Here is a 25,672-nt window from a genome sequence, read left to right as displayed (position 1 = left end):
CTGCCGGCCTTGAGCTTCCACCCTTCTACCAGAATAAAAGCTGCTCTGACATGAAAGTCGTCATGAACTGTGCTTTACTTGCCCTCTTTCCCCTTAAAGGTAGATGCACAGCGACTACAACAGTCTGTCTGTCGGGGGCTGGGAGTTCAGGATCTAGTACACGCCTCCCTCCTCTCATGGGAATGTGGGGGGGGGGCTCTAAATCACATCCGTTGGCCCTTTGTAAGCAGAGGTATCACTCTGTCCTGCTGGGGAACTTTCTCGGGGTTCCTGTCATGTAATGGGGTCACTTCAACCCACAGAGCTGTGAGGCGTGGGGTCAGGCTAGAGGATTTATAATACGTCTTGAAAACAACTGAGCCTTCTTCCAACATTCATTTCATTTAAAGAATGACAACCAACAGGTTGTCGGTGTCTCCACAGAGCACCCACATCAACCAAACACACACACTTAGGTTCAATACAAGCAGGAAAGAAAACTGGTTGTCCAGGTGGTTTAAATACTCTTCCACACACTGAAATGGAGAAAGGGGTTCACCCCAACTTCCCACCGTCTCCCTACCATTCACCCAGTGTCTACAGTGGAAACCCACGTCCTGGTCTCTCATTGGCTCCCCCCAAAATACTGTCTTGCAGGTATTGTCTTGATAATTCAATGGTTATTCATGAGATTAAAAACCAAACAGAGGGCTTCTCCCCGACACCAAGAGCAGAGCACAGTCCTCGCTGAGCAGCAGCAGGCAGGCAGTTATTTAATACACGGACGCTCTTCAGTAGCGGTGGCTGTGCCACTCGTTGTGGTTGACCTGGAGCAGATCTGTCACCACCTGCAAGATGTTGTAATTGTGTTTCTTCAGCAGCTGGAGGTTCAGCTGCCTGTCACAGAATCCCATTTCAAAGAGGTGGGCCATCAGAGCGGCGGTCTGGTCTTCAGAACCGACTGGCTGTGCAGACAAGAGCGGGGAATTTATTTGTAAATTATTAAAGTTTACCTCACAAAGTACCTCCATCTTGCTAGATTCATTCAAAATGGGAGGTAAGGAGTCATAATGGGTTGGAAGGGGAAGGAAATCAGAAGACTGATGAACTGTCCTTAAACCGGGAAGCATTCTTGGCCTTTTAGACTTGCTAAGGGCCCTTTGGGCTTCTTTTCCAAAGCATTCCCCTTCAATAAACACTCTTGTTCCAAAAAAGGGGAAGAAGCATTCTTTGATCAGAGGAAATGAAGCCCTGGAAACTCAATAAGCCCTCCTGATTTATGAAAACGGAGGTGGGGTTGGTGAGAGAACTCCTGTGATAAAGTCGCTAAGCGTGTTCAGCTCAGTCTCGAGCACTTCCACCTATCCCTGTCCCACTCAAGTTCCCTTCTTCCGCGGAACTTCGGAACCCATTACCCATCCTCCTCTCCAGGTTAGTCCTCCTAACACACTCTTGCTTTGTATCCAATTACCTCACATCACCTGAGAGATCCTTCCCATCAGTTACTCTCCCCTTGGACTTTCTGTTACCAGTTTTCCCTTTCAGAAAAAGCGCTCCTCTCACTCCTCTAAGAACCCCCCGCGCCCCATACATGCGAGCGTCCCTCCCCACTTGCCACGCTGTAGCCCAGCTCTCTGAAACGGGGGTGGTGTCCCTGTTATCTTTGCACTTTGAAATTCCTCATTACCTGCTCCTTCGCTGTAGCATTTGACACTGTTGACCACTGTCTTGTTCAAACTCCCGACCCTAAGTTCCAGGACAGAGCTCTCCTTCCTCATTCCTCAAAGGTTGCTTCTTATGTGACCCAGATGAGCTCATCCAACCACACGGCTCCTTCTAAAACCTGTATGCAAGCAACTTGAATCCTCGTCTCTAGACCAGCTCCCCCCACCTTCCAGATGTTATGTCCAACTGCACTCTCTTTTTACTTGCATACACCACGTAGGCGGGCACCTTACTCCCATCTAAAACTGACCTACATTTCTCTCTCCTCATCCAGGCGTCTCCTCCCTCCTGGGGGCTAGCCTCGACTTCCTCCTAGTCACGGAATTATAGGCACTAAGGTCTGCGATTTCTCCTTGTACCTCAACTCTTACCCTTCTTTCTGACCCACCTTCAGCTTCTCAGACGGACTTTCCCTGACCCGTGCCACCGTCCTCACTGCAGCAGTGGACCACAACTGATCTTGCCAACTTCCTTAAGACCTTTCCCTGGGTCTTCTCCCTAGCCCGACAATAAATCCAAACTCCTAATACACTGCATCCAGTGAGCATGCCTGCTGCCTACAGGTTTGACCTTCTCTTATTTTCTCAAGACGAAATGGTTCTGTCAGAAGGGGGAGAGGGGACCCAATCGTAATCAACAATGTACAACCCCCACCCCGCAGGGGGGCGAACAACAAAAACATGGGTGAAGGGAGACAGCAGATGCTGTAAAATACGAAAATTAAATAATTTATAATTATTCAAGTGTTCAAGAGGGTGGGAAAGAGGGGAGAGAGGAGCTGATACCAGGGTTCAAGTGGAAAGAAAATGTTTTAGAAAGGATGGCAATTTATGTACAAATGTGCTTGATACGGTTGATGTATGGATTGTTTTAAGAGCTCTAAGAGCCCCAATAAAATGAATAATAATAAAAAAGGTTCTGTCCCTCCTATTAGATTTGTTCTCTTACATTCCTAAGACTTTTTCCTGGCTTCTTTGCCTACGATGTCATTCCCAGGACTTCCCTGGCCAATGCTTAACTTTTGATCTTCAGGATTCAGTCCAGGTCAGATCTGCCAGGTAGCCTTCCTTGGGTCTCTGTGCTCTCAATGTCTGCCATTTAGGAGGACCAGGTGTCTTATTCATGGGGCAGCTCCAGAGCGTGGGGCAGCTCGCGCCCACCCCCAACTCCTCCAGCAGTATTAGCCCTCCTTCCCGTCCTCGCTGAAGTAGCCTGGTGGAGCCCCACTCTAACCAGGCCATGCTCTTCCCCCAGTCCCATGCTGCTCTCTGACCCCCAGAGGAATGCGCTCACCTGTGCGGTGACTGGCGGCCCAGCAAACAGGACCTTGTACGCAGAGGCTGCAACGGACAAAGCCCCTCTCACTAGTCCTCCAGCAATGCCGGTCCCGTGGTGGTGCCTGTGGAGGCAAACCAAATGACCCCCCTGAACCGACCGCCAGGGCTCTAATGGAAGCCGAGGGAAAGGAGACGTCCTTAAAGAAGCCATCAGATGTAAACCAGACTGGGACTTGTCGCCGTATGCATCCCAAAGCAACAATGAGGCAGGGCCAGCGCCCCGGGTACTGGATAGGAGCTCTGGGGGGACAGGACGTAAAAGGCGGGCGATATAGTCCACCCCTCAGGGGGATGAATAATAGAAATGTGGGTGAAGGGAGACAACAGTGTAAGACATGAAATAATAACATATCACCGATCAAGGATTCATGAGGGTGGGAGGGAGAGAAAAAGAGCTGATACCAAGGGCCCAAGTAGAAAGAACGTGTTTTGGAAATGTTGGTGGCAACATGTACAAGCGTGCTTCATACAAGTGAGTGATGGATTGCCATAAGATTCGCAAGAGTCCCCCATAAAGTGATCAGTAATAAAATAAAACAAAAACCTCAATGTAAGCATTATCTTGCACAGGGGTGCGGTGGGGGAGAGATACGGGCACTGCAGAACACACACCGCTCTGGGTAGCACGCCAGCGCCCCACCCGTTCAAACAACACGGTCAAGGGTGCACGGGGCTAACAGCCGTCACCTCTACCCAGCTAAGTCAGAGCAAACAGGGTTTTCTGGATTTTGCAGGGAAGATCCCATCTTGACACTGCTCTAAGTTGATTAGAAAGTGTGCCTAAGAAAAAGCTACCAAGATGCCCACTGGGTTTGACCTTCCTGCCTTCTCTGCCACCAAGGGTGAGGCCGACCACAGACCTTTCGAGGCGTTCCCGTCTATTCTGCCTGGGAACGCTCCCGAGCCTCAGGTGTGGCCTCCTCAGTGAGGAGAGGAGATTGAGAACGAGTGGTGCCCCCCCCCCCTGCTCTCAGGGGCTCTTTTAAAGCAGAAGCAATAGCAGTGGGTCCACCTGCTTCTGAAGGAGAAACTGCCCAAGGCCCCGTTACCTCGAGTGGTCACAGCTCCTCTGTCTGCTGTGCGCATGTCCTGACGAGCCTCTGGACTCTAAAAGCAAAAGGGCTGGCGGTTAGATGCAGCCTCCTCAGCGCCCAGACTCACTGCAAAGCACGTGCAGGCAGGAGGCAATCCCACAGCAGCTGGGAATGTTGAAGGGCGATGGTGATTAGTGATAAGAAACAGCGTACTGAAACTAGAAGAACAGTCTATAATCTTCTCTCATTTATTCATTTGTCAAGTCTTGGATCTTACTTTTTTCTCGCATGAGGGTTAGTGTCTTCTGCACAAGCAATCACTGAGCGCGTATGCAGTCCCTGGTTCCCACCATCGCTGGGCACGTATGTACTATCTGGTTCCCACCATCACTGAACACGTATGTACTATCTGTTTCCCACCATCGCTGAACACGTATGCAGTCCCTGGTTCCCACCATCGCTGGGCACGTATGTACTATCTGGTTCCCACCATCACTGAACACGTATGTACTATCTGTTTCCCACCATCGCTGAACACGTATGCAGTCCCTGGTTCCCACCATCGCTGGGCACGTATGTACCATCTGGTTCCCACCACAAAGGAGCAGGAGTGAGCGTGCAGGTTGGTCGTTACCTCCTCTGACGTGACGAGGGGCTGGAGGAACTTCGGGGATGGTAAGCGGCACCTCCACGCCTGGGGAGCCAGGCTGCTGTACCCGAGGGGGGCTCCTTTCAGAAAGACAAGACCACAGGTGAAGAACAGCAAACGGCACAACAGTGCCAAAGGCACCGCACGCCTGAACTTGGAGGTCAGCTCAGAGGGTGCCTCCGATTCCTTTTCCTCTTTGGTTACAGTCAAACTAGAAAGACCGGCTCCAGTCCAGCCACTTATTCTCTAAGCAGTGCTGATCAGCTGAATGCCAAGTTCACCGGGAGAAGTTTAAACCACAGGGAATTAAGATAAACTGCGAGCGTTCACAGCACCCCCCCCCCCATGACTTCACGATTCCTCATCATGCCTGGGGATTTGGGGAACCAATATAACAGCATTTCTTCATTGTCTTTGCTCATAATAAGACACTAGAAAAATCAAAACACAGAAAGAGTGTGCTCAGATAATTAAAGCTGAGTACAGCGAGGGTTCCTTTAAATCCCGAGTCCACATGGGCTGGGAAGTAGTTGGCTCATCTGAACTCAGGTTTTCACCAAGGAAACTGCCTCTCGCCAGGCTGAGGTCAAGTTGCTTCTGCGCACACTCTAGCCCACCACTGAAGAGCACCGCAGGAGCCCTGGCGGGGCCGTGGTTCCGAGCTGGGCTGCCAACCACGACATCAGCAGTTTGAAACCACCAGCTGCGCTGAGACACTTCCCCGCCTGTCTGCCAGGGTCGCTGAGCGCTGGGATGGACTCAGTGGCAGTGGGTTGAGTAAGGAACGCGCCAGCGGAGGGGGCTGTGGATGGTACCTGGGCAGCAAAGGTGGGGGCCCCACCACCTCTGGAGTGAGAGGCACTGTTTGCAGAGTCTGTGAGGTCATGAGGATCTCACTGATGTCCTGCCCCTGCAGTTGGTTCTCTCCTCCAGAGAGTCTCTCCCCGGCGGTGGGTTCGCTTGCGGCCCCTCGCTCCAGGCCAGGCTGAGAGAGGGCGGAGCTGCACATGGAGTCCCCCAAGGGGCGGCTGGTGTCAAAGCACTCCGGCAGGATGATGATGTAGTCCTCTGAGGAAGCAGAGCACTGACTCTGAACTTCCTCCTTGAGCGCCTCCTCCTCCTCCTCGGCGATATCGACACTCTCCCCTCTCTGCTCACCGAGGGGTCCCTCTCCTTCAGATGAGGTGCACCTCACTGCAGAAGGAGAGTAACCAGTTTTAACGTGTCCGCTAAAAGTAGCTTCTGATGCTACTCTGAGGTGCTCAGGCCTCGTGGGCTAGAACCAGGAAGCCGAGGGACGAGACGGCGGAAGGGCTGTTGAAGGAGCCATGGCCAGGGCCTAACTGTGAAGCCCATGCGAGCTGGACGGGCGCACAGCTCACAGAAACACCCCGGCTCCAGAGAAGCCCCATTCCTTTGAAACAAGGGCGCCTCATCCTAGTCACTCTCCAGGGGGTGGCTCGTGGACTGAGACAGTAAGGAGCTGACACTGCTGTAAGATAAACGAAAATGTCGTCCCCTCCCTTTTTTCACAAGAGATGCACATCCACACAGAGAACCAGCAAACTGTACGAGGAAGCCAAAGGCGCCATACGCCTATTAAAAACGACTTGGTCTCAACCCTTTCGGGCTTTTTGTTACGTACTTGTACCCACGTCATCTGTTGAAGGGGTCTCTCACTAGACTCGAGTTTCCACATTACTTCAAGGCACTACTGGATATTCAGACAGTTCTTGAAACATGCCCTTGGTTCTATGATCTGACATCGGGACGTGTCTGATCTACAGGTGTGTGTCAGGCAGCACGTCCCCTGTAGGGACTCAGTCTGCACGCCTGTCTCCACCACTTCCTGGGCTCCTGCTCAGGTGAGAGCAGACAGCTCAGCTGCCAACAAGGACGCCTGGTGGTGATGCCAGTTCCCAGGAAGCTGCCCGCCCCACAGGAGAAGCCAGGCGGCAGGGCCTGCGGCTGTCGTCCGCTGAGGAAGCACAGAAAGGAGGCTCCGCGGCATGGAGGTGGCCGGGCGGCTTGTGTGGCCTGGGCGGGAATGAGTGCGTGCGCCCAGGCCACCCTGCCTGCACTCACGGGGACACTCACTCTGCAGGGACTTGGGTCGGCAAGGTGGGTTGTGATCAGGGGCCGCATCCAAGGTCAGGGACCGGATCACAGTCTCGCAGACAAACTGGGTCCCGCTCAGGTCGTCCTCGGTGTCCTCCCCAGAGGCAGCGCTCTCAGCCATGTTCCTCGCCGGCCCTGTGGAGTCTGGAAGAGGCGAGGGCGGTGAGGGCGGAGAGCACTGTCACACGGCTCAGACATGCCAAGGAGCAGTTGAGATCTGTGCCTCCTGAGGGGGGGCTTTGAGGACCAGACGCTCACTCTCATCTTCACGAGGAAGCCGTTCACACACCAAGGCAGGTCAGTCCAGGTGCCAAGCACGGAGCAGGCGCGATATGGACAATGCTTTAGGAATGCTTAACCCCTTACTTACCAGGAAGTGCCGTCAATCCTGCCCCTTCACTCTCTTCTTGTATCTGCCCCAAGCCTGGCTTCTCTATTAAAGGACTGTCACGTGGCAGAGGAGACATGCAGGGAGTCACATCTGGAGAGTGAAGACAGGCGAACCATCAACCAGGGAGAGCACCCAGGGCTAAAGTAAACCCAGGTCCGCTTCCAGACCGGCACAGGCTCCATTAATTAAGGAGGGATCATCGTCAGCTGGCCTGCAGCGTCAGGGCCCAAACACAGAATCATGAAGGTAAGGGAGCAAAGGGGCAAAGCGGAGTCTCCACAGGCCCTCCATCGTGAGCAGCCTCCCACAAACGTGCACCATTGCCCCTGAGCGCCAGTGGAGGAGCGAGGATGACCTGGCCCGTGGCTGCAGCTTCTGACTCTCACAGGGTGGGAGGAGACAAGACCTGGTGAAGCGAGCCGTGTCCTTACCGACAGGGGTGTTATGTGGCACCCTCTCCAATTCTTGCACAATGTTGATGTCCAACAGCTCAAAGGACAGCAGGTCCTGGAAAGAAAGACAGGCCGTGTCAGGCTGCCTGCAGCGCACACTGGGTCGACGTTCTGTCTTGACAGGCCCTCAGTTCTACAGTCCCTGGGCCCAACTGTTCAAATCCACACCTCACCTCAGCCCAGGGAAAAGAGTTAAATGGAGATTGAATGTGCGGCAGGAAGGAGGGGGACTAAAGTGAAGAAGCCGTGGTCACAATGCCAAGAGCAAGCATTTCATGGAGAAGTGGCGGCTTCCCCGGGGAGCGGCCTGAACGCATGCTTCTGGTGGGGTCAAAGAGGGCAGAAGCTCAACCGCTCTGGGCACCCCCTCTCGTCAAGGCTCCCTCCCATTCCTCGCCCTCGGCGCCACGTTGCCCACCTGGGCAGTCAGAAGGTCCACAGACGGGATGTAGAGCTCCCTCTCGCTGGCAACCTTTTTGGTCTGTGGGAAGCGGGTCCCCGTCCCTTCTGTGGGCTCCGTCACGTCACCAAGCCGAATGTCTTCTTTGACCAGAAGAAAAGCTTCCTACAGAGACAAACCACAAGGACAGATTTTAGGCCCTCAACAGGCTGATGGGCGCCCCACAAACAAACACAACTGCATTTCTCAACATGGAAGAAAGGAAGTTTTGGTTACAGATTGATTTTAGACTAATGGACAAACTACAAACACCGTGCCAAGGGGCCACGTGTCAGCTGACAACGCACACGGGACCCGGCGGGCTCTCCCCTTTCAGATGGCGTATGCCACTGAGCTCTGCATTCCTGTGACGAGGGAGGACGCTGGCGGTGCCGTGGACTCAGCACCTCGTAAAACCTAGCACTGTTCGCTCAATTACCCCTCAATGTCTGCCACCGTTCCCACAGCCCTCCAGTGGGGGGGCAGCTCCAGGCTGTGTTCACCCTGAGGGCCCGTGCACCAGGGCTTCTCAGGGAGAAGACCGCCAAGAAGCACAGTGATCAGCCCAGCAGTTCCACTGGCCGGGTCAGTCCCAGCAGCAAAGACATTGGACAAGTCTCACTCCACAGAGAGAGAAACACTCGCAGACTGCCTGCCTCAAGCTCGAAGGTCACTCAGAGCCCTTGAGGACTAGGCCAAACCTGGGCACAAACACGTGACGGGGAGGGAGAGTCGCGCGCAGAGGCTGTGCCCAGGGTCTGTGTGTGTGTGGCTGGAATCCTGGCCAAAGGCTGCCCTGCTTACCTCCTGCCTGCAAGTGGGATCCTCTTTGCTTGAGCCGACCGCGCCCTTGTCGTCGTCACTAGGACTCTCGGTGGAGGGGAAAGAATCCACTATGATACTACACCAGACCCGAGGCCCAAACTGCTGGCCTTTATGAGAGAGACGCCAGTGGGAGGTGTAGGTTCCTTCCAAGGTTGGGGCAATGAACTCCACAGACACAATTCCTACGTGGCCGGCTTTCAGGCAGGGAACCAAGACATCTTTCTTTTCTGTAGAAGCCAGAGTCAGGTTCCCCCACATGAACTTGAGCTGAAAAGGAGCGTCGAGAGAAAGCACGTTTGTCAGCTGAGCCTGCTGCCTGTCACCTCCGAGGGCAGCACCCCACGTTTAGTGGGATGAATGGATGGATACCTTTGTGTCTGCACTCCACCTGACATTCCCTGTGTTTTTCATTCTCCAGTGCTTGATGAACTTGGTTCCTGGCTGAAGGTGAGTCCCATCAGGCACATTCTCATCCACAAATGCTGCGCTGAGGGTTGGGACGACTGGGGCACAGGGCTGCAGAGGGAGCCTGGACAGACAGAAGTGCACGCCCTCAGTCACTAGGGCGATGGCTGGTGGCCACAAACCACCGTTGCCCAAATGGCTGTGACTCGGGGAGGCCCTACCACACTCACCTGAGCAATGGAACAAACAGGGCTTTTACAAAAGGACAGATGCGACTCCTGAGCTAAAAAGCCACGGCGAGAGTCGTGAACAAGCAAAATAACCGTCCTTCCACTGAGCTGCCTTCAACTCACAGTGGCCCTCTAGGACAGGGCAGAGCTGCCCCTGTGGGTTTCCCAGGCTGTCCATCTTTGAGGGAGCAGAAAGCTTCAGCTTTCCCTTCAGAGTAACTTGTGGGTTTGAACTTCCAACCTTGTGGCTAGCAGCCCAACGGGCAACTCACTCTGCATCAGGAGTCCTTAGGCAGGGCAGTGACAGGGGCCTTTAACAGAGCAAGGCTTGAGCCCTTACAGACATCTGCTCATGTGCTTCACACCTAGACGGCCTCCGCAAAGAGGGGTCACAATGACCTTCCTTCAGAACCCATCAAGCTTAATTCTTCCTCAAGAGGCAGCTAAGCAAATGCCAAGTGGAACTTGGTCTAGCGAGAGTGCTCCTAGGCTTTGACCTGAGACACGAACGCTTAGGGGAATGCCCACGAGTGCTTGCAGCAGCTTTACGCCTAACATCAAACCACCAAGCAACCAGCGTGTGACACACACACACACACACGTCCCACAATAAAGCGAATGGATAAATGACTGATATCCACACGAAAGAGTAGAATTCAGTGACACAGAAAAATGACTTACATGTCACAACAAAAACACATAGAAGCACCTTAAGGTGCCAAGCTGTGGGGGTGGGGAGGGAGGGGAAAAACGAGGAGCTGACACCCAGGACTCAAGAGGACAATGAATGCACAAAGGCGCCTGACGCAATGGATGGAGGGATGGATGGTGGTAAGAACTGTATGAGCCCCCAATAAACTGATTAAAAAAAGGATGCCAAGCTGCTACTAAGTAAACAAAACCCAACTGAAAAAGCCATGCTCATTTCCAGCAATATAATCAAGGCAAAACGAGAGAAACAGTGAAGGGCTAACTGGCTCTGTGCCAGAGTCTGGCGGTGGGGTGGTGGGGGTAACAGGCACGCAGGGGTGAGATCCTGCACCACCCCAATGGCGCAGGACACCTGACAGCGCTTGTCAAAGTTCACAAGACTGTCCGACGCAAGGGGAGGGTCCTACTCTAAGGGGGGACCTGAATAATCAGCAAGTGTGTGCAGCAAAGACAGTGCTAACAGGAGCAGCAATGCCTGCCTGTGCACCTGGGCACGGAGAGCGATGGGAACTCTGCACGCTCAACATGGTTTTCCGTCAGCCGGAAACTATTCTAAAACCAGAGCCTGTCAACAAGTCTCTGACAGAGGGTGAGTGAGATGGTGCGGCAGGAGGAAGGTAAACAGGCAAGATCTAGGAAGCAAAGCCATGGGTAGAGGCATAAGCACAGACATGTACGTAAGTAAATGTACTGATCCATAAAAACAGAGGTATTGGCCTATGTACAGATTTATATGGCGATACACTGAGGTAGTGGGCAGACTTGGGTCTCTGCTCAAGCCCTCCCTCACTACAAAAGCACTTTAACAACCTGTCACTCTGTGATGCTCACCCTCCCGGCACAATCTCTGAAGACAAAATGGGTGAATAAGCAAATGTGGCAAAGAAAGTGGATGGTGCCCGGCTATCAGGAGATTTAGCGTCTGGGATATTAAAACTTGAAGTTCAACAAGCAGCCATCTAGCAGAGAAGCAACAAGCCCACAGAGACGAAGCGGAACAGCTTATGTGATCAATGAGGAGTCGACAGGATCACAGGATCGGGTAAACAAACACCAGTATTGTTGAGAAAGAGGAAGGTCGGAACAGAGACAGAGCCACAGCCCATCCACAGACAATGGGACATCCCCCACAGAGGGGTCACTGGGAAGGGAAGCGTCAACGAGGGTGCAGGATAGCACAAAGTGCACAATAGTGCTCTGGTTCCTTGAGACTTCCTCACCCCACTACCATGACATCAGTCCTGAGCACGTGCACAGGCTCAGGTGAGAGGGAGGAGCTCACGACACGACACACGGAATCCAGGACAGGATGGGAAAAGCAATGCTGGGAGGACAGGGGAAACTGGGGAGAGGGAACAGGAAAGGGGAACTGATCACAATGATGGACACAAAGCCCCCACAGCCAACCCCCCTCCCCCACCAGGGGATGAACAGAAACCGTAAGGGAAGGGAGACATGTAAGATATGAAAATAACAACTTAGAATTTATCAAGAGGTCACCGGGGGGAAAGGAGCTGATACTAAGGGCTCAATAGAAAGTAAATGTTTAGAAAAAAACGATGGCAACACATGTACACATGTGATCGATACAACTGATGTGTGGATTGTGAGAAGAGCTGTAAGAGCCCCGATAAAATGATCTTTTAAAAAAAATTTTTTAAAAAGGAGGGGAGACTCCATGCAAGGATCCATCAATAATGCCCAAGCACAACTGATAAAGACCTCACTCTAACAGAAATCAGAGAACACTAAAATTTTAGCATGAAAAATAAAGTCAATTATAACAAAAACAAATTACTAAACCACTCTCGACTAAAGCCAGGATCAAGGGTCAGGAAATTTCAAGGGCTTGGTGCTGTGAAAGAATGAAACGGAAACTGACTGCCCATCCGTTCAGAGAGCTGAACCTCGATTCTTGGCTCCCCATCAGGGCCCCAGGCTTACATCAGGGTATTAGACTGCAGCAAGCTCTCGGGTCGGCCCAAAGGAGACTTGGGGCTCTGAAGCCCATGGATAGAATTCCACAGATGAATCTTCCTGTGGAGTTTAAGCTGCTTTTTAAGTTCCTTGACCTCTGCTTTCCGCTGTTTCTTCTCAGCTCGCAACCTTTGCTTTTCTGCTTTAAGGAAGTTCTTGTCCACTTGTTTTTGGAGCCTGTGAGATAATGAATCAAAGTCTTAAATATCCCCATCAGCACCAGCTTACAGTCTAGTTCCTGGAGCTTGTTCTCTAGTGACCACTCCCACGGGTAAATGGCTGTACTGCAGGCGAGCAGGACTGTGGAGTCTCTGCAGCCACGGGACCCGCGCCCTCTCCTGCGAACCAGGTGCACCGTCCGTTACCTGACTTGCTCCAGAGCAGCAGGGAGGCGAGGAGCAGCGGCCCTCGAGTGAGCCAACGGCTCAGAAGATCCCGCAACAGGTCTCCGCAACTTCAGCAGGACGTGGTTAGAGTCGTGGGTATATGGCCCTGCCTCGCAGTCTGCGCAGATGTTGTAGGATGGGCACAGGCTTGGGGGAAGAACGGCACAGTGAGAACCCCGAGCTAGGCAGATCGGGCACTAGAAGTCTGTATCCACTCTATTGCCGGCAAGCTGGTATGTGCGCATGCATCTGAGCAGGCCATGTCTCAGGCTCCTGGTTAATGAAATGGGGAGAACAATGCCTGGCCTATCCTTCAAAGGGAAACGCAGATAGAGCATTTGGATCCAATCCTGTATCAGGGTACACCTTTCCCTGTGAAGTTTTAGGGGGCTTGGTGGCACCGTGTTTAAACGCTGGGCTGAGACCTGTGAAGCCAGCCGTTTGAAGCCCCAGCTGCTCCACCAGGAGAAAGACGAGGCTTTCTACTGGAATTCTAAAATGCTATAGCCTAGGAAACCCAAAAGGGTCAGTTCTACTCTGTCCCATAGAGTTCCTACGTGTCAGAATTGACTTGATAGCACTGTTTGTTTTGGCTGTTAATCCCAGTACCTCTCCGAACACTACAATCGGAATGACTTAACTCTCAATCCAGAAAGCACGTGATTGAAGAGCAGTTTACCTGCAACCCCGAATGACTCCATCTATTGCCCACAGACAAACACACCAGTTTCCCTTACCTGTCCAATAAAGGCATTGCTCTAAGGGCTGCCAGTAGACCCCCCCCGACCCCCCAGGTTACGGCTTACCTGCACTGGTAGCGCACGCCAATGATCTTTCTTTGGCAGCTGCTGCAAGCAATGTGCCAATTGAACTGGTTTTCTGGCAAAAACAGCGTTTCATCTGAAATGGGCAGTGAGTCTTCTGATGGACAGGAACCCGAGGTTGGGCTTTGGAGGACAAGCTTCTCATGTAATTTCTGCTCCAGCTTCTCAACTGTTTCTTTAACCACTTGCTCCCTGAACTAGAGAGGAGGCAGAGGTGGAGCAACATTCAGTTCGGATATTGGGAAAAGGGGTGCTTTGACTGAGCCCTACACAAAACCAAGCAGCAGACCTAGTCCTTTCACAGTTACACTGGTTCAAAGACACTATTAGGAAACCTTTGCAGTGAGAAACTTTCCCCTACACCCCCGACCTCGTCTGCTCCTTTCCCGGGCACCCAGTGTAGAGTTACATGCTTTCCTGGTTAGAACCAGTCTAGTTGAACAGCTGCTAGAGGCAAGTCACTGGGAGGTTTAACAAGCGCTTAAGTTGCTGAAGCAAAGACAGTGATCTGCTATGTAAAGCTTCACCTACTTCACAACAAAAAGTTTGAAAGGAAGAAAGGACATACCCTAAATACTCGTTCATAAGCTGAGTTTTCCAGCACATTTTTTTTTTAAACATTTTATTAGGGGCTCATACAACACTTATCACAATCCATACATAGACATACATCAATTGTATAAAGCACATCTGTACATATTTTGCCCTAATCATTTTCTTTTTTTTTTTTCTTCTTTTACATTTTATTAGGGACTCCAACAACTCTTACCACAATCCATACATATACATACATCAATTGTACAAAGCACACCCATACACTCCCTGTCCCAATCACTCTCAAGGCATTTGCTCTTCACCTAAGCCCCTTGCATCAGGTCCTCCAGCACATTTTTAATGCCGATTTCTTGTGGTAAAATTAGGTGCCTCGGTTGACATTCGGGGCGGTTTATACTGGAGTGTATATGGGTAAGTGGATTAGAAGCAGACAAGGGGCAGAGACAAGCCAAACCACAAGATCAACTAGGAGCATAAGTTCACAAGGACCTTTGGACAAGGACCTCTCTCCAGAGCCAACACAGCAAAGAAAAGCTTGCCGAACGCCAGCACCTTCAACTCCCCCAAACTTCAAGACGTTAAGGTTTGTTCCGACCAATGGGGGGATCAGCTGCCACTCTCCATTCCCTGCTCGGCTCCCGTTCTTCCGCATTCTACCCGCGGCAACAGTGCCTCTAAAGCGCCCGCCAGCGGGCACTCACCGTCTCCAGGTAGCGTGTGAACCAGTCTGGGGGCTTCTCTGGAAGCTGGTCGGCAGCACATAGGTCAAGTGGAGACGGCTGTAAGAAAGCACAGTCCAAGATCTTGGTGGGAACTTTCCTTCTACTGAAAACAATTTACCCGGAGTGCATTATTTTGAACTGTGTTTCTTTTATAAATCTTTTTATTGGGGGCTCATACAACTCATTATCACAATTGATAGTGTCAAACACAGTTTAATGAATATCTCAAATTGCACACCACAGACAAGGTAACAATGGGTTAGCAATACGATAATTAAGTCCATTCCCTTCATACCTGTGGGGTAGGCGCCTCTGGGGGCTTCATATCGGACCCCAAGACCCTCAGCAGTGAGGGATAATGTGCAAACGGCTTCTTCCCTGTCTGGGTAGCTGGCGGCCTTTCTGATGCCACTGGGATTCGGGCCTCGCCCCTGAGGTAGCAGCCTTCCAGGACCCGCATCTGCAGGAGGTTCCCATGCTTCACTGCCATCTGAGGACACACACCACAAAGCAAAATGGTAAGGTTCCTTTCCCACATGGAAGAGTGTGACGTCAGGATTTATGTTTGTTATATCAAGCAGCACACACACGTTACTTTGCCAGGAATTTAATTGGGAACCAACACACATGTCGACTCATAGGGTTGAAACTCAGTAGGATACATCACCCAAAATAAATACATTGCACTTTTTCTGTGCAACTCGGTAGGATACATCACCCAAAATAAATACATTGCACTTTTTCTGTGCAAAATAAATACATTGCACTTTTTCTGTTTTACCGTCAAACCCCACCTATAGGGACTGCAATCTTAGCTCTCTCTGAGACTCAGCACCATGGTAACAGAACTTGAGAAGCTTGGAGCCATGTCCCCTAACTGTATCCATCTTCATTAAGGTTAGGGCTTGAAGAGCCCCCTTCCTAAATTTGAACATTTCAAGGAGCACTCGGGGTTCTAGAGTCGAGAGTGCCCTGCCAACCAGAACGGCTTCTTCTCGCTTGTTTTTCACTTAACAGATTTAAGATTCCATCTAAAGGTCGCATCGGATGGCCCACAAGTTTTCTTACATGGACCAAAGAGCGAACATCTGACCAGATGGTTTCGCCAGCTGCCCAACTCAGGCTGGGACACAGGGCAGTGGGAGGACGCACAGATCTGGGGGTCTGACTGTGCTTGGCCCTGTGCAAGCCAGGCGGCAGGCGGCCAGCTGTGGTCTGTCACCATGGCTTTAGACCAGCTTTTAGTAAGGTGTTTGTCAGAGTCTGGAAACTGCTCAAGGGCAGAGTCAGCGTGGAAGCACGACGCCTTTGCAGCCCTGGCGGCACAGGGTGCAGCGAGCTGGGCCTTGCTTCAAGCACCACTATGCAGACGAAAATGCCAAAGTGCCGATGTTTTCGCACACAAGACAGGTTTACGGTTAACTCTAGGCTACTGAAGTCTAAGCTTCCCGACAGGATCAGGTGAGCTCGCAGCAAAGCTACGAAGGCGTACAAGACTCTTCCGTGGAACAGGGGTGCGTCAGAGCAGCCAGAGCTGAGAGCACAGCAGCACCACCACGAAGCCGACACACAGGGGTGCAGACACGAGTCTGTGGACGGGGGGCTGGGGAATCTCCACTGCTGGTGAAAGTGGACGGCTACGGGAAAAGTGACCACAGCGCTGAAGGACATGGCCCCATAGGATCCAGTCTGGCCAGCCCCTGAGAAGGACAACCCCAGCTGCTCTCCCTGGAATCAAGGTTGTTCGACAAAGAGCTCTGTTTTGGACTAGCAGCTCCTAACGAAGACATGATCTCAATGGGTGCTCCCACTAATTCATCACTCATGTTCACAGAAGACGGGGCACGACTCGCCCGCCTCAGCCCTGAGATCCCGTTTCACCGCCATGTTCCGCAGGGATCCTGAGGAGGCAGGGACTGAGACACAGGAAGTGGACAGCAGCTCAGGTCGGTGTAAGGGCATCAGCTCCCTTTAGCTGGACGGTAAGCCCTGCTCACCAGAATCCCCTAAAGGAGGTTTCGCTAAAGGAATTCAGGTTTGCATTTCATCAAGAAGCCTTTTTAAACGATTTGGAGAAAGAGGGGAAATAACCTTTACCTTAAGGGCTTCTTCATATTCTCCTAAAAGGACAAAAAGACAGACATTGTGAGAGCTGACCGACAAAGTACAGGCAGCCCTGATTTTTCAGAGCCTTTACCGTGACATCTCTGACACACGGACGGCTGCTATCTTTCTGCTGACGCATCTCTCCCCAGCCCAGAGCAGCTACTGCACACCCCTCTGCCTTTACCCCCAGGTCCATGACCGCCTCAGCCTTGCTCCTGCACCACGCGTACTGAAGCTCAGCACGTGGGCAGCGTTAACCTGGGTTTAGAAGTCGACACAAAAATACATACAAGTCAGGAAGAGGGGCAGGTGCCAGTAGAAGCTCGTAAGTCAAATGGAAATCAGGTAGCACATCTCACATTTAACAGCAGCTCTGGGTAAAACTCCCCTCAGGGTCTATTCAAAGTTGTCAGCCTACTGCAACACACGCCACATTAAATGTGCCCAGGTAGCTAGTGCCCACGGATGGGTGTGCGCAATGCTGACTGCCTGCATACTAGATTCTACTACAGAACAAACATGAGCGGGCTGCAAAGGAGAGAATTCTGTTATCTTTTAACACCTGCCCACCCTTTTAAACTAGTTCTTTGAAGCCCTTTGTAATGTCATGAAGCCTGAGTGTAAATGGAAATTCATAAACCTGTGAACTGGTAAGATTCTTAAATGCGGGTTAGGGTTAGGGTTAAGAAAAAAAAAAAAAAGATTCTTAAATGCAGCCGAACAGGTTCTTTCAGGAACTCACCTTGACTGTTAATGGATACCTGAGAAGGGAAAAAAAGCAACAGTGAATTATAAGCATTTCATCATTTGAGTATTTCTGTTACTATGATCAGCCTTCCTCACAGAATACAGCATAAGCACTCAGGCCAGGGGGTTAGCTTTCATGGTCACAAAAATAACAACAAAAGAACTGTATCGCTTAGTTACTGTGTCCTCCTTTATTTAGCCAAAGTAAGATGCCTGATACGGTGGTCAGGAGTCTCAGCTCTGGAGCCAGAGGGTAGGGGTTAAACCCTTACTCTACTCTTTCCAAGTTATGTGTTTGATAGATCCAGAGCTATTGTGTAAGACAGGACCGAACTGCCCCTGTGGGTTTGCAAGACTGTCACTGTTGGGGAGCAGGAAGCCGGTCTTTCTACCAAGGAGGGGCTGGTGGTTTTGAACTGCTGATGCTGAGGGTGCAGCCCACTCCGAACCACTGCACCACCAGGACTTCCTGAGAACACTCGTTTTTAAAGCTACTCCTCATATTTCTTTAATGGAGATTTCCTATTTGTGACCTCCATTACTGACGCTACAACTGTGCTCAGAGCGTCACCACATACACTCGTGCGTGAGCTGAGCTTTCCCAGTACACCTTTAATGCAGCTGTGGTGGTAAAACTAGGTGCCTCGGCTGATATTCGGGGTGGCCTATACTCGAGTATGTACATTAAATCACTGAAGAAATGAGACACTACTCTGAACTTTTGGAGCCCCACATAAATCACTCTGGAGAGAGAAAAAGAGGCCTAGTTTTTAAAGTTTTATTGACATGCAATTCCCACATCACACCACAGTTCAAAAAGATCGCCCAGTTTTGTAGCCTGGGTGGCACTGTGGGCTAGGTGCTGGGCTGCTGGCATCAGGCCAGTGTTCAAACCCACCACTGATGCTCTGCGGAAGAGAGGGGCTGGTACATGGGGTTGCTGAGTCAGAATGAATTTGCCGCAGTGGATGTGACTGGGGGGTGGGGGGAGGCGTCTTGATTATCTGGACGGCTGGCAATAGGTACCATGACATACTTACCTCTTCGTTTTCCTCATCCAAGTATTTTATTTGAATAGTGTTCAGATCAAACGAAACTTTTACCTACAAATGAAAAATACACGAGACACCAAAAAGTCAAATTGTGATGAAAAAGGCTAGAAGCCACAGCAGGACACCTGGGCATATTTTACTACATGAAATTGAAAAAGTGTACATGATACCACCATATGCCAAATCAAGACAAATAACAGTCTATCTAAGGATCCAAAAACGACTCAGGATATTACCTAGCATCGGAGGAACACATGCACAGCTGTTAAGGGCAAGGTTAACGTGGGTGACCGCAGGCAGGAATGTACTGAAAACCCAGGAGACCAGCACAGTTAACAAATACAGAAGAAGAGGCTCAGCACCACTGGTACCCACATGCAAGTTAAAACAACTGGGTGCCATCCTATCAGAATGGCCAACACTGTTGAAAGCCGTCATATTTTAGTACTGTCAGAAACAAGGGCACGATCATATATTTCAGTGAGTTTCTACAACCTGACACTAGCCATTAAAATTTAAGATCACATTATCCTGTGACCCATTAATCTCACTTTGAGCTATATACCCAGAGGGATCTCTCGGAGTTTATCTTGCAGTGGCAAAAAAAAGAAAAAAAAAAAGCAAAAACAACCCAGCCCAATTATTTTTCAGTATTGTTAAAATACCCACAAGGGAGAAACCAAGGCCAACTGGCGTAACATGGTTCATAAAGAAAATGTTCTACATCTTAATTTGGTGCGCCACTGGGGTCTTGAAAGTTCATCAACAGCCAGCCAGGGTCCCCATGCAGAGGACATTGAGTGCAGTGGACTGAGGGACCCCGCAGCCACCAGTGCCCACAATCCCGAGCTCAGAAGATCTAGATGGCGCCCAGCTACCACTCCCAACTGCTCTGAAAGAATCACCCCAGAAGTTCTGGGGTAGAACAGGAGGAAAATGGGGAATAGAACTCAAAATCCAAAGACACCAGGCTCAACAGACTCATGGAGCCCCAAAATTACGGGCCTTACCCTTCCGGTTTGGTACAGAGCTAACGTCTGTATCAGAATGAACCACGGACGGTCAGAAGGGCCACCTCTCCCCAAGGACAAGGTTCAGAGGTTAGGAGAGGAGGAGCCAGGGAGACCGGAAACACAGGGAAGAAATATGGTGAAGACGTATTCCGGGGATTATAATGGATGAGTTGATATATGAATTAATCTAGAACGGTATGATCCGGGTTGGTTTCACCTAATTTATAATAAAAAGTTAAGGCGAACAAAGAACCATAGTACAGAGTACTGTGTCTACAGCTCCCCAGAGAGCTTTTGGAGGGGCAACGGGATATTTTAGGTTGAATTATGTCCCCTCAAAGTATCATAACCTTTAAAGAAAAAGAAAGAAAAACAGAATGTGCTCTCACCCTCACGTACTTCTAGAACCGTTGTGACTCTCAGTCACAGCCTGCGTCTCTCACCCCTTCCTTCTCCATCCTCAGGCCTAACAGGACACCTCGCCTTCTCAAGACATCTCAGGAAACACCCCCCACCCACCCCTTCAAGGTCCTGCTGGTGCCACAGCCAATTGGGGGGAGGCGGGGCAGGAAGCACAGGCTCCTTTTAGACAGAATTTCTTTCTGTCCCCAAAGTTTATTAACTCAGCTTCCTCTGTCGCGCTCTCTCTCCGCCCCTCTCTCTGGCTCTCCCTTTAGACTCTTCTCTTCAGTGACTTCTAATCTCCCCTCATTCCATTCTGAGCACCGGAGCAGGCCGTCAACCTATTCATTAAACACCCACACTTTCCTTCAATTCCCGATCTAACACTGTGTCTGTCTGCTGGGTGAGGACACCAAGCAGCAAAGTCGACCTGATCCAGGTTAAGTTGTCCACCTGGACATGGAAGACACGGGTGAACAGAGCAGGACTGTTGTTAACCCTGGGGAGCCCCAACAGGTGGGAGGAAAGGTGAACTGTCTTTATATAGGTTTCCCCACTATCCCCAATGATGGGGTTTCTAAGAAACTGTGAGTCAGAACAGTGTAAAGATCAATTTAGACGGAAAATTTTAAGTTGACAATAAAGACAAAAAGCAAGCTGTCAGTTCATTAACGGCAGCAAAACCAGCGACTGACTGCTAGACCTCAACCAGGCCGGGCTGTTTTTCTGGGACAGGGCGCAGTCTCACCACCTGTCCATCACGCGCCCGTGGGGGTGCGTCCTTCTCTGGCAGGGCTCTGGGAAACGAATGCTTGATTTTCCGAGAACGTAGCAGTGTCACCACCCAGAAGGCAGGCGGGGGCGATACCCAACATTCTGCTTTGGGGGATTAACATCACCTTTCCCAACTCTCTGTTAGGTAAACAGAGTCAACCAGGCAGGGAGACATCTCCACTGCAGCCTGAGCAGAAACAGCAGAGTGCAAAGGGCAAACCAGGCAGGAAAAGCGTTCCCACAGAGGAGCAGTCCGACTGCTGCCTGACACCACACTGCTGTCTAACCACCCAGGGGACGGCTGTTTTGGTTTTTCTGCTCAACTTTTGAAGCATTCAACCTCTGACCTAGCAATACAAACCACCTATCCATCTGCTCCTGCAAAACCCGGCTGCATCTGCGATGCGCACAGTCACGGGGCCTAGTTAGGTGGGGCCCACACCAATTCACTCCTCAGACTGCTTCTAAAATGAACAAGTTTCGGAAATTATCTTACTTGGAAAGTCATTTTACCTTCTCATCTGAAATTCACCAAAAAAGGACCTCATTTCGTTGATCCCTTTATGGGGCTCACGTCCTCTAGGGTTTCTGGGCCCACGAGCCCAACCATTTTCCAAATGACTCAGGCGGGAGCCGCCAGGAGCAAAGGGCACCTGCGGCCCTAGGAGACCAGGAGACACAACAAAGGCACACTCACCATAGCTTCCACATCTGCCCAAGTGGTGTTTTCTGGGTCGGAAACCAGAAAGCTCTGCGTCTCATGTTTAAAAGTCACATTTAGGGTGACCTGTGGTTCCATGCTGTAGGGCTGGATGTGAGAGAGGAGGCGAGAGAACGTCGGTTAGGAAGGGTCTTACAAGTTGCAGCAACATTCCGTCACTCCACAAATATTGCTGAGCACCCCACAGACAGATCCACCTAAGGGCTACAGCAGGGGACAGGACAGACAATGTCCCTGCTCTTAGAACACGGACAGTCTAATAGGGAGTTTAAAACAAATCTCACTGTTGAAATAAAGACACTCGTGCTAGATCTATGTACAAGGGTATTCGGGCTCGTCTCAAAAGAAGTAATTATCTTTTAAGAGTACCGCATATACTCGTGTATAAACCGGGGTTTCCAGCACATTTTTAAAAATAAATCATTTTATTGGGGCTCATACAAATCACAATCCATACATACATCAATTGAGTAAAGCACCCTTATACATTCGTTGCCCTCGTCATTCTCAAAATTCGCCTTTCACTTGGGTTCCTGGAATCAGCTCATTTTCCTTTTTTTCCCCTCCCCCTCCGTTCCAACACACTTTTAATAGTCTTTGTACTAAAATTAGATGCCTCGGCTGATATTTGGGTCAGCTTATACTTGAGTATATACGGTATTTGTTTTGGCGACACCCATAGACAACATCTAGAATCTGTGAAAAATCCTTTTAGAGCTTACAGGCATTTTAGAATTGTGTAACTGAGCCAACAGCAGCAGTGCTAAATACCTGCTCTAACCCAAACTCACTGCCAGAGTCGATTCCAACTACTGTACAGCACAGGGTAGAAATGCCTCTGGGTTTCAGAGACTAACCCTACGCCCAGTAGAAAGCTTCTTCATCTTTCTGCCGGCGAATGGCTGGTGGTTTCGATTGCTGACCTTGCAGTTAGGGTGGGTCAGCAGGCCAACACTGTAACCCTTATACCACCTGGGCACCTTGAGGCTATCAGATAGGAAGAGGAAATACTGAAGGGACAAAACAGGTCTCTCCCCTCAGGGAACTTGCAACCTTGTGTGACTTGAAAGTAAAGTTCTGCCTTTTCCTTGAAGCCGTAGGCTCTTGCTAATTAAACCCAGGTTCTCCTTCAGACCACTTTTAACAAAGCATTAGCCAAAATACAGACTAGACGGCCAGCAGCATTCACCACCTTCATGCTGGCCCGAGCTTGTGTTTCTGTAGTCTGCCCCTTTTTCCACTGGGACATTTTAAAGACGTAGAACAAAGAACAATTGGCTTTAACAACATTGATTCAGGGTTACCCTCATTCATTCACACTCCCCTCCCCGCCCTCTCCCTTAAGCACTAGTACTGGACTGATTGTGGTCAGGGATGTTTTATAAACAAAGTTATTCTAATTAAAAACAAAGTAGAACTCTTAATTATGAAAAACTCCAAGCCTACATAAAAGTAGAACAAGTAATATGATCTGCTATGGACCCATAACCTGCCATTCACCATTTACTGATTCAGGGTCAGTGATCTAGACCCTATGCCCACCGAATCATCATAAGCATTTTAACAGCTATGCAGCATGTCATCCATATAAACCCTGACACAACAGCTGTGCTTTAGCTGTTAACAGGAATTCCTTAACAAATATCAAGCATCCACTCTGGCCAGTTGCTTATTTTCAAATAAGGAGCGTGTATACTGATGAACTGGTTTGGGTTGATGCCTTTATGAAAAATGGCCTTCTAAATCCACTGCCATCAAGTCGAGTGGGAATCATGGACCTAGAGGGCAGAACTGCCTCTGTGGGTGCCCGAGAGGGTCACTCTTTACAGAAGCAGAAAGTTATTGTCTTTCTCCCACGAAAAACTGCTTGTTTAAAATCCCTGTTAAATTGCTGTGAAGGGTCAGCTCGTAAGCATACTCAATAACAAACTTGTAATGAGTATCTAAAAAAACCACACCAACCAGATGCTGCTGCAGGGACAGGAGATAGGGTGGAGGCTCAGTGACGTTTCCTTAGTGGAGGCAAAGGGATAGGGCAACTTCAGCTCCAGACCTGGCTCTAGTCTAGGAAGTTACAAGGCGTAAGGTAACCTTGAGCACACCACTTAACCTTTTGAGTTAAAAGCTCTTCCTGTCTCACAGTACCACCACTCTTCAGATCCGAACACAATCCTGTGTTCTCCGTTCAATCCCGGAATTCACTCACCTATGAAGCAATACCACTAAGCTGGCCATTAAAAATGACCTTGAACTCTTGAGGATCAGAGATTTTTTACACTTTAAACCATTTTCCTCCCTCTCCATTCTTTCTTCCCACCAGGGGCCCCCAAGTTCACCTCCAAGTTATCCGACCCGAGCACGTAGAATCTGTTCACACGGACCGAAATTCCAGGGAGTTCCTGAAATTTGGAGAGAATGTCTCTCCTGGTACTTGGCAGAAAAACAGATGAGTCTTAGAGGAAGCGACTCAGTCTACCCAAAGTGGGTATTTTGAAATGCATTCCTATTTTTCAACTTCTAAGGAACCCTGCGCTACATTTCAGAAGTGCCCTGAGAGAAAAGCCCCCTCCCCTGGTCTTGAGTTACACAACTGGAAATCAGCTTGGATACTTTGGAGCTCATCCAGCCGCCGGCTGACAGAGAGAAAACAGGAAGCGGGAGAACCTAGCCTCGGCTGGAGGAGAGGCAGGTCTCCACAACCTGCTGTTGGGAACACTCTTGTGAGCCTGCGAACAGCACAATGACAGACCCCTCTCCTCCGTCAGCTAAAGCCAGCACGGCTAGGCCTTCGGATTCCATAACCCGTATTATGGAAAATCCATGCCACTGACTCACCTTTGCTTGGCACAGAGCCACCTTCCCCTCTATTTCGTTGTCTTTTTTTTTCCTATCCTAAAAAAATAAATAAAAATCCCTTTACTACAGCGGACCAGCCGCTGGGAATGTGGCTCGTTCCAGGCGAGGCCTGTGGAAGCTACCCGGGCTTCCAAAGAAAACGTGACCGGCGCCCTGCCAACCACACGGGCGCGAGGGTCTCACAAACAGGCGCATTCGTGTCATTCCCCCCCCCCACCTTCTTTCCTGCCAACTTCCCCCACATCTCATTACCGTCTCTTGGCACCCCCCCATGATAAATGGCACCACCCCCCTAGGCGCCTAGCCTAGCCGAGCGCTCCGTGGGGGACGCTTCATCCCGGGAGAGGCGTCCCCCTCCTACTCGGCGCCTCCGCACGGGAAGCGCTCTTCCTCGGCTCTCGGAAGGAAGGGGTCGGCCGCCCTTCCCCCTTTGCAAGCTTTCTCCCCCCGGACTTCCCCAAACCTCCCGAGGGTGACGTGACCCCACCCCGAGTTAACCACCGCCGCAACCTTACCAGCTTCCCGCCCGCGGGGGGCGCCTGCCCGAGGCCTGTGCGCGGACCGTGCGCTGCCAGCTCCGCGGCGGCCCCACTGGAGGGCCTCTAACATGGCGGCGAGCGATCGGGCCGAGGCTTGGTTCTGAGTTTCCCACAAGATGATTGGTTCCCAGCCCTTGTCCCTCAAAGCTTTCAGCCCGCTGATTGGCCGAGGCGGCCCCGGCGGGGGCGGGACAAGGGCGGCCTAACCCGCACAACAATAACAAACCCTGGAGGAGAGGGGCGGACCTAAGAGTGCGCGGACGTGGGCAAGGGCGCCGTTCTACTTCCCGGTCTTCTCCCAAGTTACCGACCTTGGGCGACTTCCAGTGCGAGTCTCGTGGGGCTGGATGGGAAATGTAGTCTTTCTAAGATCGCTGGGCTCCGTCGCCGACTCCCCGCGCTCAAGAGGCGAAGGCGCGCACTCCGATCCATAGGTGTCGCGGCCCACGGGCACGCAGGAATCGCCAATCTAGCAACTCGGGTTCCGTGAGGATCGTGCCTGCCTCCGGTACCGAAAGTACCTCTCCATAGAACTACCGTTTCCGACAACACCGTGGCGCAGGCCGGTCGTCTCGCAGTGCATGCTGGAAGTGGTAGTTTCTTCACGGAGCCCTTTATTTACTTGAAGTGGCGCCTTCCATGGCGCTGAGGGGGCGGGACGGGTAGGGCGGGGGTAGGCCCTTTCCTGCCGCCGTTCCGGGCT

The 25,672-nt window shown here is 51.0% G+C and overlaps 1 protein-coding gene across 3 annotated transcripts; it reads right to left on the bottom strand.

Annotated features, from left to right (window-relative positions):
- Positions 1-479: 479 nt before the first annotated feature.
- On the bottom strand, positions 480-25,621 carry NBR1 (NBR1 autophagy cargo receptor). 3 transcript variants are annotated; one of them, XM_075561880.1, is made up of 21 exons: positions 25,281-25,621; positions 21,551-21,661; positions 18,653-18,715; positions 17,608-17,626; positions 16,857-16,879; positions 15,055-15,249; positions 14,739-14,816; positions 13,465-13,679; positions 12,638-12,805; positions 12,240-12,449; positions 9,319-9,478; positions 8,929-9,216; positions 8,104-8,250; positions 7,665-7,740; positions 7,213-7,323; positions 6,822-6,986; positions 5,540-5,918; positions 4,710-4,804; positions 4,091-4,148; positions 2,998-3,103; positions 480-944 (listed from the first exon to the last, which is right to left on the bottom strand). In XM_075561880.1, exons 2-21 carry the CDS (start codon positions 21,650-21,652, stop codon positions 771-773), a joined length of 2,832 nt encoding a protein of 943 aa, XP_075417995.1. In that variant the 5' UTR covers positions 21,653-21,661; positions 25,281-25,621; the 3' UTR covers positions 480-770. The 3 variants fall into 3 exon arrangements, with proteins under 3 accessions (XP_075417995.1, XP_075417994.1, XP_075417996.1); XM_075561879.1 differs by lacking the exon at positions 25,281-25,621 and adding an exon at positions 24,946-25,102; XM_075561881.1 differs by lacking the exon at positions 25,281-25,621 and adding an exon at positions 24,410-24,428.
- Between the last annotated feature and the right edge of the window lie 51 nt (positions 25,622-25,672).

Source organism: Tenrec ecaudatus, chromosome 10 (genome assembly GCF_050624435.1).
Source record: "Tenrec ecaudatus isolate mTenEca1 chromosome 10, mTenEca1.hap1, whole genome shotgun sequence".
NCBI lineage: Eukaryota > Metazoa > Chordata > Mammalia > Afrosoricida > Tenrecidae > Tenrec > Tenrec ecaudatus.
The sequence above is the reverse complement of the archived record's forward strand: the minus strand, read 5'-3'. Positions and strand labels throughout refer to the sequence as shown.